This window comes from Rattus norvegicus, chromosome 1 (assembly GCF_036323735.1).
Source record: "Rattus norvegicus strain BN/NHsdMcwi chromosome 1, GRCr8, whole genome shotgun sequence".
NCBI classification, from domain to species: domain Eukaryota; kingdom Metazoa; phylum Chordata; class Mammalia; order Rodentia; family Muridae; genus Rattus; species Rattus norvegicus.
The window spans coordinates 79,240,256-79,254,433 of record NC_086019.1 but is presented as its reverse complement, the minus strand read 5'-3'; the positions used below and the strand labels follow the sequence as shown (position 1 = coordinate 79,254,433).

At 41.6% G+C, this 14,178-nt stretch overlaps 1 protein-coding gene across 4 annotated transcripts in view; it reads right to left on the bottom strand.

Moving 5' to 3' along the window:
* Window positions 1-14,178, bottom strand: part of Lair1 (leukocyte-associated immunoglobulin-like receptor 1) — a 120,697-nt gene that overhangs the window by 7,113 nt on the left and 99,406 nt on the right. For all 4 annotated transcript variants that reach the window (XM_063272104.1, XM_017589623.3, XM_017589620.3 and 1 more), the window contains one exon: window positions 4,703-5,029. In XM_063272104.1, coding sequence (XP_063128174.1) covers window positions 4,703-5,029 — 327 coding nt within the window. The remainder of the gene's footprint in view (window positions 1-4,702; window positions 5,030-14,178) is intronic.

The window sequence follows — 14,178 nt, the reverse complement described above, 5'->3', positions numbered from 1 at the left end:
TGAAGGTAACTACAGTATACTCATGTACATAAAATAAATAAATGAATCTTTAAAAATTTATGGCCTTTAGAAAAGGTAGAATAGAAGGTGGGACATCCATTAGGCAAAAGGAATTCTGAGATACAGAGGCTCAGAGTCACCTGAGAAGATAGGAGGACAGACACATGGTAACTGAGCAGAGGTAACCAGCCATGTAGCAGAATTTAGATTAGTACAAATGGGTCATTCTAAATCATTTGCTAGTGAGGAAACAAGCTTAGCTATATGGCCTTAGTACTTGTAAATATATATTTGAGTCTGAGTTGTTATTCCAGGAGCTTGGGGCCAGAAAGAAAATAGCACATTACAGCTAACTTCTATCACATAAATTAATATATAAACTTATGTTATTTAATACTGAACATTATCTTCCAAGGATATAAAATATACAAAGCTATAATAATAAATGATGTTTACCTATATGTAGATTATAGTAATAAATAATATCTGTTAAATTATATAGTGCAGATATTAAATAGCATATTCAAAATGGAATAACATGCATTATATTTATGTATCAAGATATATTATACCTCTTTCAAGTCCACAACTGTCCCTAGGAGCAGATCCTGTACTCAGCCCCCCTCCCCACAAACCACCCATACCCTGAGAGAGTTTGACCCCCAGGAGTTCTGACACCACCAGGCTCACAGGTGAGTTCTCCCACCACCACAATACCTGGCCTAACTGGGACCCTCTGGGGCCCAGAGGACGCAGGACCTCACACCCAGCCAGAGACAAATCTACTTTCTAGTCCAAAACTACACTGAGAGCAGATCCTGTGCTCCAGCCCTCCCCAAACCCATGCACAGAGATAGCTTTAGCCCCAGGAGATATGACACCAACTGGCACGCTCCAACACTTGGCCTAATGAGAGTCAAGACCTCCCACACTGCCAGAGACACATCTTCCTTCTGGTCCTCAATTGTGCCAGGAAACAGATCTTGTGATCCAGCATGCACAACCCTGCCCACACCTGGAGCCAGTTTGACTCTAAGAAGGGGTGCTCCAGACCCTATCCCATACCCAGAGACATCCTGACCCACAGAGGCCCAAAATAACCATGCTCACAGGAGGAACAGGCTCCAGTCAGAGACAGCAAGGCCACCTAACACCTGAGATAACCAGATGGAAAGAAGAAAGTGCAAGAACATAAGCAACAGAAACCAAGGCTTTCCCAACACAGCAAGCCCTGAACACCCTAAAACACCAGAAAAGCAAGATTATGATCTAAAATCTCATCTCATGAAGATGAAAGAAGACCTTAAGGAGGGCATAAATAACTTTCCTTAAAGAAATACAGTAGAACACAGATAACCAGGAGGAAGCCCCTAAAAAGGAAATACATATATTATTTAAAGAAATATGAATAAACACAATAAAAAAAAGATGAAGGAATTGGAGAAAACCATCCAAGATCTAGAATTGGAAATAGAAACAAAAAAGAAATCACAAACAAAGACAACCCTGGAGAAGGAACACCTACAAAACTGATCGGGAGTCACAGATACAAGCATCACCAATAGAAGAGATAGGAGAGAGAGTCTCAGGTATAGAAGGTGCCACAGAAATCATTGAAACAGAAATCAAAGAAAATACAAAGTGAGTCACCAGGAGTGCCAACACACCTGAGAGAAGAGGTAAGACCAACTCTTCTGCTCCAAGCAACCTGCCTGGTGGCCTCAGGATATACAAAGGCAGAAGTCATATGGGACAGAACATTTCAGGTTTCTGGCTGTTCCCAGAGCTTTGATACATAAAAAGGAGATTTCAACACCATACTCGTATCAATGGACAGACCAAGGAAACAGAAACTAAAGATAGATAGACATAAAGAAACTAACAGAAGTTATGAACCAGTTGGATTTAACAGATATTTATAGAACATTCCATCCTAAATCAAAAGAATATACCTTCTTCTAGCACTTCATGGTACCTTCTCCAAAACTGACCATACAAATAGTCACAAAACAGGCATCAACAGATACAAGAAGATTGAAATAATCCCATTCATCTTATCAGATCACCAATGACTAAGGCTGGTGTTCAATAACAACAATAACAAAAAAACGCCCACATATACATGGAAGTTGAACAACGCTCTGCTCATGATCAGGGTCATGATCTTGGTCAGGGAAGAAATAAAAAAAGAAATTAAAGACATTTTAGAATTTAATGAAAATAAAGGCACAACATACCTAAACTTATGGGACACAAAGAAAGCATTGCTAAGAGGAAAACTAATAGCTCTGAGTGCCTCCATAAAGAAAAGGAGATAGATGCCTAGAACAAATGAAACTCAAGACGGATGATCAAAATGTGAATGCTTCACTCCTTCTCTAAAAGGGGAACAAGAATACCCTTGGCAGGGAAGAGAGAGGCAAAGATTAAAACAGAGACTGAAGGAACTTCCATTCAGAGCCTGCCTCACATGTGGCCCATACATATACAGCCACCCAATTAGACAAGATGGATGAAGCAAAGAAGTGCAGACCGACAGGAGCCGGATGTAGATCGCTCCTGAGAGACACAGCCAGAATACAGCAAATACAGAGGCGAATGCCAGCAGCAAACCACTGAACTGGGAATAGGACCCCCATTGAAGGAATCAGAGAAAGAACTGGAAGAGCGTGAAGGGGCTCGAGACCCCATATGTACAACAATGCCAAGCAACCAGAGCTTCCAGCGACTAAGCCACTACCTAAAGACTATACATGGACTGACCCTGGACTCTGACCTCATAGGTAGCAATGAATATCCTAGTAAGAGCACCAGTGGAAGGGGAAGCCCTGGGTCCTGCTAAGACTGAACCCCCAGTGAACTAGACTGTTGGGGGGAGGGCGGCAATGGGGGGAGGGTTGGGAGGGGAACACCCATAAGGAAGGGGAGGGGGGACAGGGATGTTTGCCCGGAAACCAAAGAATTATTATTAAGTATTAAATAAATTTTTTAAAAAAAAGGAGAGAGCATACATCAGCAGGTTGACAGCATACCTAAAAGCAATGGAACAAAAAGAAGCAAATACACCCAAGAAGTGTAGATGGCAGGAAATAAACTCAGGGCTGAAATCAACCAAGTAGAAATGAAAAGGATTATACAAAGAATCAACAAAACCAGGAACTGGTTCTTTGAGAAAATCAAAGATAAACCCTTAGCCAGACTAACCAGAGGGTGCAGAGAATGTAGTCAAATTAGGAGAATCAGAAATAAAAAGGGAGACATAACAACAGAATCTGAGAAAATTCAAAAAATCATCAGATCCTACTACAAAAGCCTATATTCAATAAAACTAGAAAACCTGGATGAAATGGGCAATTTTCTAGACAGATACCAGATACCAAAGTTAAATCAGGATCAGATAAACCATTTCCACAGCCCATAACTCCTAAAGAAATAGAAGCAGTTATTAAAAGTCTCCCAACCAAAAAGACCCCAAGACCAGATGGGTATACTTCAGAATTCTATCAGACCTTCATAAAAGACCTCATACCAATACTGTCCAAATTATTCCACAAAATAGAAGCAGACAGAACACTACCCAATTCCTTCCATGATGCTTATACCTAAACCACACAAAGATGCAACAAAGAAAGAAAACTTAAGACCAGTTTCCCTTATGAACATTGATGCAAACATAATCAACTAAATTCTTGGAAACCAAATCCAAGAACAGATCAAATCTCAGTATAATAATAATAATAATAATAATAATAATAATAATAATAATAATAATAATGATGATGATGATGATGATGATGATGATGATGATGATGATGAAATAAAATAGCAACAAAAATAGTATCAATGACATCCTGATGTCTGGTTCCAAAGCTAAACAAAAGGCTGATTGTGACATCAACCCAATGTATGAGCTCCAATAAACTACTACACAGCAAAGAGGCAGGAGGAAATATTGAGAGCTTATGAGAGAGGCTATGTAGACCTCTTCTCCATCTTAAGTATTGTTCCAAAATGGGTGAATTGCCAATTACTCAATTGCAGACTATGAGAAACACCTAAAAGGACAGGGCAGGGAAAACAGGAAACCTGACAGAGCTCCTCCTCAATCCCTTCTGCTGGGGGGAGTCAGGGTGGGGTGACCCTTCCTTCTGTTCTTTTCTCATTTGCTCTGCTTGGCCTCGCAGAATCAGTACTAAACAACTTCTTGGAAGACCTGGAAGAACATGGAAGTAGACTAAAACTCCAGGACATTCTGGAGCCTAGCCACAGAGAAATTTCATGTGAAAACACCCCCCAGAACAGTGGTCTAGGCCACATTACCTGTCTAGTAAAATGGGACCTCACTAGAGATTATTTCCTAAAGCCATGACAGGCTCTGACTTGGTAGAAGAACAAGATAATTTACTGTGATCAGTGAAAAGACATAAATCACTTTAAGAGCAGATTGCCTCTACCACTGCTGAGGCACAGTTGCTACCCAGTAAGAAGTGACAGCTCTGTACTCTATCCCTCAGACTGTAACTGTATCCAAGTCATTCATGATGTCTGATAAGAGTAAAGCTCCAGGCAATCTGGACTGTTAGATTAAGGGAGACATGTGATGAGGGAGGTAAGGTAAAGGAGCCTGGTGTTATGAAAAACCAAAGGAGATGGAGGCAGGGAATAACAGCTATGGTTAAAACCCAGGGTTCTAAGAACAAACCTGAGGTCATTGATGGACCTGGGGCAAGACCCTGGGTGACATTTTCTTTGATCACTTTTAGCTGCAGATCATTACTTCGTTGAGACCATACATAATTTTTTTCAAAGATACAGTTATAATATCCAGTAATGGTTTCATTCACTGGCCCAATACGGAATCTATGCTGTTTTCCATGAGGCTCTGTTTTCTTTTCCATAAAGGTGCTGCCTTCCTTCTCCAGGCGGACCGTGTCATATTCACCAGAGGTTGAGCACACAATGGTTATGAAATTCCCTTGAGGAATCACAGGACCTGGCTCAGCGCAGATAGTGAAATCGGACAGAGATTCTAAAAAAGAGCAGAGCAGGAATCTTAGTATACACAGTGAGGACAGTGCCATAACACAAAACCAATTTAAGTGCACCATTCCACATTCTTACCAAATTTAGAGTTCTCTAGACATGATCAAACTCCAGCATTAAAACATCTCCTCTTTCTGTGTGCATTAATAACCATCACATGGCAATAAGTACCTTACTGAGCATATGTTGGGTCTGGTAAAGATCAATTCAAAGCAATCTCAGAACAACAGTCTAGACATGTCTGCTGCAGAGAGCACTAGCTCCCTGCTTACTCCAGGGACCTCTGCATTCTCTACCTTTATCTCCACCTTCTTTCCATTCTGTTACAGCAGCTTTAAACCCTACCTGCTTCAACCTATCTAGATATAGGAGCACCCCCATAAAATCATAGAGATATATACTTATGTCAAGAGACAAATTTAAAAAATGTGAATTTGGCTGCCGCTGCAGAGAACCCGTGGGCAGCACCCCACGAGCGAACTTGAGCCCCGGGACCACAGGTAAGACCAACTTTTCTGCTGCAAGAAAGCTGCCTGGTGATCTTGGGACACAGGGAAGCAGAATTCCTCTAGGACCGGGCACGTTCTGTGTTTACCGGAAGTCCCACACCCGCGGATCCCGGCCCGCAGCAGCTCTCTGCCCCCAGACCCTGTGAGAGAGAGACCCAACCGCCTGGTCAGGTGGGCATTCCTGAGGCTGCAGAGCGGAAGAGACCACCAACACTGCTCACCCCTGCCCACATCCCTGGCCGAAGAGGAAACTGTATAAGGCCTCTGGGCTCCCGTGGGGGAGGGCACAGGAGCGGCAGGACCCCTGCCTGAGACACCACCAGAACCTGAAGGAAACAGACCGGATAAACAGTTCTCTGCACCCAAATCCCGTGGGAGGGAGAGCTGAACCTTCAGAGAGGCAGACAAGCCTGGGAAACCAGAAGAGACTGCTCTCTGCACACAATCTCGGACACCAGAGGAAAAAGCCAAAGACCATCTGGAATCCTGGTGCACTGAAGCTCCCGGAAGGGGCGGCACAGGTCTTCCTGGTTGCTGCCGCTGCAGAGAGCCCGTGGGCAGCACCCCAGAAGCGAACTTGAGCCCGGGGACCACAGGTAAGACCAACTTTTCTGCTGCAAGAAAGCTGCCTGGTGAACTCAAGACACAGGCCCACAGGAACAGCTGAAGACCTGTAGAGAGGAAAAACTACACGCCCGAAAGCAGAACACTCTGTCCCCATAACTGTCTGAAAGAGAGGAAAACAGGTCTACAGCACTCCTGACACACAGGCTTATAGGACAGTCTAGCCACTGTCAGAAATAGCAGAACAAAGTAACACTAGAGATAATCTGATGGCGAGAGGCAAGCGCAGGAACCCAAGCAACAGAAACCAAGACTACATGGCACCATTGGAGCCCAATTCTCCCATCAAAACAAACATGGAATATCCAAACACACCAGAAAAGCAAAATCTACTTTCAAAATCATATTTGATCATGATGCTGGAGGACTTCAAGAAAGACGTGAAGAACTCCCTTAGAGAACAAGTAGAAGCCTACAGAGAGGAATCGCAAAAATGCCTGAAAGAATCGCAAAAATCCCTGAAAGAATTCCAGGAAAACATAAATAAACAAGTAGAAGCCCATAGAGAGGAGACACAAAAATCCCTGAAAGAATTCCAGGAAAACATAAATAAACAAGTAGAAGCCCATAGAGAGGAGACACAAAAATCCCTGAAAGAATTCCAGAAAAACACAATCAAACAGTTGAAGGAATTAAAAATGGAAATAGTAGCAATCAAGAAAGAACACATGGAAACAACCGTGGATATAGAAAACCAAAAGAAGAGACAAGGAGCTGTACATACAAGCTTCACCAACAGAATACAAGAAATAGAAGAGAGAAACTCAGGAGCAGAAGATTCCATAGAAATCATTGACTCAACTGTCAAAGATAATGTAAAGCAGAAAAAGCTACTGGTCCAAAACATACAGGAAATCCAGGACTCAATGAGAAGATCAAACCTAAGGATAATAGGTATAGAAGAGAGTGAAGACTCCCAGCTCAAAGGACCAGTAACTATCTTCAACAAAATCATAGAAGAAAACTTCCCTAACCTAAAAAAAGAGATACCCATAGACATACAAGAAGCCTACAGAACTCCAAATAGACTGGACCAGAAAAGAAACACCTCCCGTCACATAATTGTCAAAACACCAAACGCACAAAATAAAGAAAGAATATTAAAAGCACTAAGGGAAAAAGGTCAAGTAACATATAAAGGCAGACCTATCAGAATCACACCAGACTTCTCGCCAGAAACTATGAAGGCCAGAAGATCCTGGACTGATGTCACACAGACCCTAAGAGAACACAAGTGCCAGCCCAGGTTACTGTATCCTGCAAAACTCTCAATTAACATAGATGGAGAAACCAATATATTCCATGACAAAACCAAATTTACACAATATCTTTCTACAAATCCAGCACTACAAAGGATAATAAATGGTAAAGCCCAACATAAGGAGGCAAGCTATACCCTAGAAGAAGCAAGAAACTAATCGTCTTGGCAACAAAACAAAGAGAATGAAAGCACACAAACATAACCTCACATCCAAATATGAATATAACGGGAAGCAATAATCACTATTCCTTAATATCTCTCAATATCAATGGCCTCAACTCCCCAATAAAAAGACATAGATTAACAAACTGGATACGCAACGAGGACCCTGCATTCTGCTGCCTACAGGAAACACACCTCAGAGACAAAGACAGACACTACCTCAGAGTGAAAGGCTGGAAAACAACTTTCCAAGCAAATGGTCAGAAGAAGCAAGCTGGAGTAGCCATTCTAATATCAAATAAAATCAATTTCCAACTAAAAGTCATCAAAAAAGATAAGGAAGGACACTTCATATTCATCAAAGGAAAAATCCACCAAGATGAACTCTCAATCCTAAATACCTATACCCCAAATACAAGGGCACCTGCATACGTAAAAGAAACCTTACTAAAGCTCAAAACACACGTTGCACCTCACACAATAATAGTGGGAGATTTCAACACCCCACTCTCATCAATGGACAGATCATGGAAACAGAAATTAAACAGTGATGTCGACAGACTAAGAGAAGTCATGAGCCAAATGGACTTAACGGATATTTATAGAACATTCTATCCTAAAGCAAAAGGATATACCTTCTTCTCAGCTCCTCATGGTACTTTCTCCAAAATTGACCATATAATTGGTCAAAAAACGGGCCTCAACAGGAACAGAAAGATAGAAATAATCCCATGCGTGCTATCGGACCACCACGGCCTAAAACTGGTCTTCAATAACAATAAAGGAAGAATGCCCACATATACTTGGAAATTGAACAATGCTCTACTCAATGATAACCTGGTCAAGGAAGAAATAAAGAAAGAAATTAAAAACTTTTTAGAATTTAATGAAAATGAAGATACAACATACCCAAACTTATGGGACACAATGAAAGCTGTGCTAAGAGGAAAACTCATAGCTCTGAGTGCCTGCAGAAAGAAACAGGAAAGAGCATATGTCAGCAGCTTGACAGCACACCTAAAAGCTCTAGAACAAAAAGAAGCAAATACACCCAGGAGGAGTAGAAGGCAGGAAATAATCAAACTCAGAGCTGAAATCAACCAAGTAGAAACAAAAAGGACCATAGAAAGAATCAACAGAACCAAAAGTTGGTTCTTTGAGAAAATCAACAAGATAGATAAACCCTTAGCCAGACTAATGAGAGGACACAGAGAGTGCGTCCAAATTAACAAAATCAGAAATGAAAAGGGAGACATAACTACAGATTCAGAGGAAATTCAAAAAATCATCAGATCTTACTATAAAAACCTATATTCAACAAAACTTGAAAATCTTCAGGAAATGGACAATTCCCTAGACAGATACCAGGTATCGAAGTTAAATCAGGAACAGATAAACCAGTTAAACAACCCCATAACTCCTAAGGAAATAGAAGCAGTCATTAAAGGTCTCCCAACCAACAAGAGCCCAGGTCCAGACAGGTTTAGTGCAGAATTCTATCAAACCTTCATAGAAGACCTCATACCAATATTATCCAAACTATTCCACAAAATTGAAATAGATGGAGCACTACCGAATTCCTTCTACGAAGCCACAATTACTCTTATACCTAAACCACACAAAGACACAACAAAGAAAGAGAACTTCAGACCAATTTCCCTTATGAATATCGACGCAAAAATACTCAATAAAATTCTGGCAAACCGAATTCAAGAGCACATCAAAACAATCATCCACCATGATCAAGTAGGCTTCATCCCAGGCATGCAGGGATGGTTTAATATACGGAAAACCATCAACGTGACCCATCATATAAACAAACTGAAAGAACAGAACCACATGATCATTTCATTACATGCTGAGAAAGAATTTGACAAAATTCAACAGCCCTTCATGATAAAAGTCCTGGAAAGAATAGGAATTCAAGGCCCATACCTAAACATAGTAAAAGCCATATACAGCAAACCAGTTGCTAACATTAAACTAAATGGAGAGAAACTTGAAGCAATCCCACTAAAATCAGAGACTAGACAAGGCTGCCCACTCTCTCCCTACTTATTCAATATAGTTCTTGAAGTTCTAGCCAGAGCAATCAGACAACAAAAGGAGATCAAGGGGATACAGATCGGAAAAGAAGAAGTCAAAATATCACTATTTGCAGATGACATGATAGTATATTTAAGTGATCCCAAAAGTTCCACCAGAGAACTACTAAAGCTGATAAACAACTTCAGCAAAGTGGCTGGGTATAAAATTAACTCAAATAAATCAGTTGCCTTCCTCTATACAAAAGAGAAACAAGCCGAGAAAGAAATTAGGGAAATGACACCCTTCATAATAGACCCAAATAATATAAAGTACCTCGGTGTGACTTTAACCAAGCAAGTAAAAGATCTGTACAATAAGAACTTCAAGACACTGAGGAAAGAAATTGAAGAAGACCTCAGAAGATGGAAAGATCTCCCATGCTCATGGATTGGCAGGATTAATATAGTAAAAATGGCCATTTTACCAAAAGCAATCTACAGATTCAATGCAATCCCCATCAAAATACCAATCCAATTCTTCAAAGAGTTAGACAGAACAATTTGCAAATTCATCTGGAATAACAAAAAACCCAGGATAGCTAAAGCTATCCTCAACAATAAAAGGACTTCAGGGGGAATCACTATCCCTGAACTGAAGCAGTATTACAGAGCAATAGTGATAAAAACTGCATGGTATTGGTACAGAGACAGACAGATAGACCAATGGAATAGAATTGAAGACCCAGAAATGAACCCACACACCTATGGTCACTTGATTTTTGACAAAGGAGCCAAAACCATCCAATGGAAAAAAGATAGCGCTTTCAGCAAATGGTGCTGGTTCAACTGGAGGGCAACATGTAGAAGAATGCAGATCGATCCATCCTTATCACCCTGTACAAAGCTTAAGTCCAAGTGGATCAAGGACCTCCACATCAAACCAGACACACTCAAACTAATAGAAGAAAAACTAGGGAACCATCTGGAACACATGGGCACTGGAAAAAATTTCCTGAACAAAACACCAATGGCTTATGCTCTAAGATCAAGAATCGACAAATGGGATCTCATAAAACTGCAAAGCTTCGGTAAGGCAAAGGACACGGTGGTTAGGACAGAACGGCGACCAACAGATTGGGAAAAGATCTTTACCAATCCTACAACAGATAGAGGGCTTACATCCAAAATATACAAAGAACTCAAGAAGTTAGACCGCAGGGAAACAAATAACCCTATTAAAAAATGGGGTTCAGAGCTAAACAAAGAATTCACAGCTGAGGAATGCCGAATGGCTGAGAAACACCTAAAGAAATGTTCAACATCTTTAGTCATAAGGGAAATGCAAATCAAAACAACCCTGAGATTTCACCTCACACCAGTGAGAATGGCTAAGATCAAAGACTCAGGTGACAGCAGATGCTGGCGAGGATGTGGAGAAAGAGGAACACTCCTCCATTGTTGGTGGGATTGCAGACTGGTAAAACCATTCTGGAAATCAGTCTGGAGGTTCCTCAGAAAACTGGACATTGAACTGCCTGAGGATCCAGCTATACCTCTCTTGGGCATATACCCAAAAGATGCCTCAACATATAAAAGAGACACGTGCTCCACTATGTTCATCGCAGCCTTATTTATAATAGCCAGAAAATGGAAAGAACCCAGATGCCCTTCAACAGAGGAATGGATACAGAAAATGTGGTACATCTACACAATGGAATATTACTCAGCTATCAAAAACAACGAGTTTATGAAATTCGTAGGCAAATGGTTGGAACTGGAAAATATCATCCTGAGTGAACTAACCCAATCACAGAAAGACATACATGGTATGCACTCATTGATAAGTGGCTTTTAGCCCAAATGCTTGAATTACCCTAGATCCCTAGAACAAACAAAACTCAAGACGGATGATCAAAATGTGAATGCTTCACTCCTTCTTTAAATGAGGAAAAAGAATACCCTTGGCAGGGAAGGGAGAGGCAAAGATTAAAACAGAGACTGAAGGAACACCCATTCAGAGCCTGCCCCACATGTGGCCCATACATATACAGCCACCCAATTAGACAAGATGGATGAAGCAAAGAAGTGCAGACCGACAGGAGCCGGATGTAGATCGCTCCTGAGAGACACAGCCAGAATACAGCAAATACAGAGGTGAATGCCAGCAGCAAACCACTGAACTGAGAATAGGTCCCCCGTTGAAGCAATCAGAGAAAGAACTGGAAGAGCTTGAAGGTGCTCGAGACCCCAAAAGTACAACAATGTCAAGCAACCAGAGCTTCCAGGGACTAAGCCACTACCTAAATACTGTACATGGACTGACCCTGGACTCTGACCCCATAGGTAGCAATGAATATCCTAGTAAGAGCACCAGTGGAAGGGGAAGCCCTGGGTCCTGCTAAGTCTGAACCCCCAGTGAACTAGACTATGGGGGGAGGGCGGCAATGGGGGGAGGGTTGCGAGGGGAACACCCATAAGGAAGGGGAGGGGGGAGGGGGATGTTTGCCCGGAAACCGGGAAAGGGAATAACACTTGAAATGTATATAAGAAATACTCAAGTTAATAAAAAAAATGTGAATTTACTTTTTTGTGACAATAACATGTATCATTTACCACCCCTGCCCTTATCTATCAGTTTCCAAGTTTACAAATGCATAATGGCTACTCATGATGCACAATAAGTCTCCTGTCCTTATTTATGAGTAAATAAGATTATGTGTCCTTAGATCAACAATCTAGTCTGCTCTCCTCCCTTGACACGTTCTTTCACCATTTTTTTATTAACTTGAGTATTTCTTATTTACATTTCGAATGTTATTCCCCTTCCCGGTTTCTGGGCCAACATCCCCCTAACCCCTCCCCGTCCCCTTCTTTATAGGTGTTCCCCACCCCAACCTCCCCCCATTGCTGCCCTTCCTCCAACAATCATGTTCACTGGGGGTTCAGTCTTAGCAGGAACAAGGGCTTCCCCTTCCACTGGTGAACTTACTAGGATATTCATTGCTACCTATGAGGTCAGAGTCCAGGGTCAGTCCATGTATAGTCTTTAGGTAGTGGCTTAGTCCCTGGAAGCTCTGCTTACTTGGCATTTTGTTCATATGGGGTCTCGAGCCCCGTCAAGCTCTTCCAGTTCTTTCTCTGATTCCTTCAACGGGGGTCCTGTTCTCAGTTCAGTAGTTTGCTGCTGGCATTCGCCTCTGTATTTGCTGTATTCTGATTGTGTCTCTCAGGAGAGACCTACATCCAGATCCTGTCGGCCTGCACTTCTTTGCTTCATCCATCTTGGCTAATGGGGTGGCTGTATATGTATGGGCCGCATGTGGGGCAGGCTCTGAATGGGTGTTCCTTCTGTCTCTGTTCTAATCGTTGCCTCTCTATTCCCTGCCAAGGGTATTCTTGTTCCCCTTTTAAAGAAGGAGTGAAGCATTCGCATTTTGGTCATCCTTCTTGAGTTTCATGTATTCTATGCATCTAGGGTAACTCAAGCATTTGGGCTAATAGCCACTTATCAATGACTGCATACCATGTGTGTTTTTCTATGATTCGGTTACCTCACTCAGGATGATATTTTGCAGTTTCAACCATTTGCCTATGAATTTCATAAAGGCATTGTTTTTGATAGCTGAGTAATATTCCATTGTGTAGATGTCCATTCCTCTGCTGATGGGCATCTGGGTTCTTTCCAGTTTCTGGCTATTATAAATAAGGCTGCTATGAACATAGTGGAGCACATGTCCTTGTTATACGTTGGGGCAACTTTTGGGCATATGCCCAAGAGAGGTATAGCTGGGTCCTCAAGTAGTTCAATGTCCAATTTTCTGAGGAAGCTCCAGACTGATTTCCAGAATGGTTTTACCAGTCTGCAATCCCACCAACAATGGAGGAGTGTTCCTCTTTCTACACATCCTCCCCAGCATTTGCTGTCACCTGAGTTTTTGATCTATCCATTCTCACTGGTGTGAGGTGAAATCTCAGGGTTGTTTTGATTTGCATTTCCTTTATGAATAAAGATGTTTAACATTTCTTTAGGTGTTTTTCAGCCATTTGGCATTCCTCAGCTGTGAATTCTTTGTTTAGCTCTGAACCCGATTTTTAATAGGGTTCTTTGTCTCCCTGTGGTCTAACTTCTTGAGTTCTTTGTATATTTTGGATGTAAGCCCTCTATCTGTTGTAGGATTGGTAAAGATCTTTTCCCAATCTGTTGGTTGCCGTTTTGTCCTAACCACCGTGTCCTTTGCCTTACAGAAGCTTTGCAGTTTTATGAGATCCCATTTGTCGATTCTTGATATTAGAGCATAAGCCATTGGTGTTTTGTTCAGGAAATTTTTTCCAGTGCCCATGTGTTCGAGATGCTTCTCCACTTTTTCTTCTATTAGCTACATTGTATATGGTTTGGTGTGAAGGTCCTTGATCCACCTGGACTTAAGCTTTGTACAGGGTGATAAGCATGGATCGATGTATGTTCTTCTACATTTTTACCTCCAGTTGAACCAGCACCATTCGCTGAACATGCTATCATTTTTCCATTTGATGGTTTTATTTAGCTCTGAAC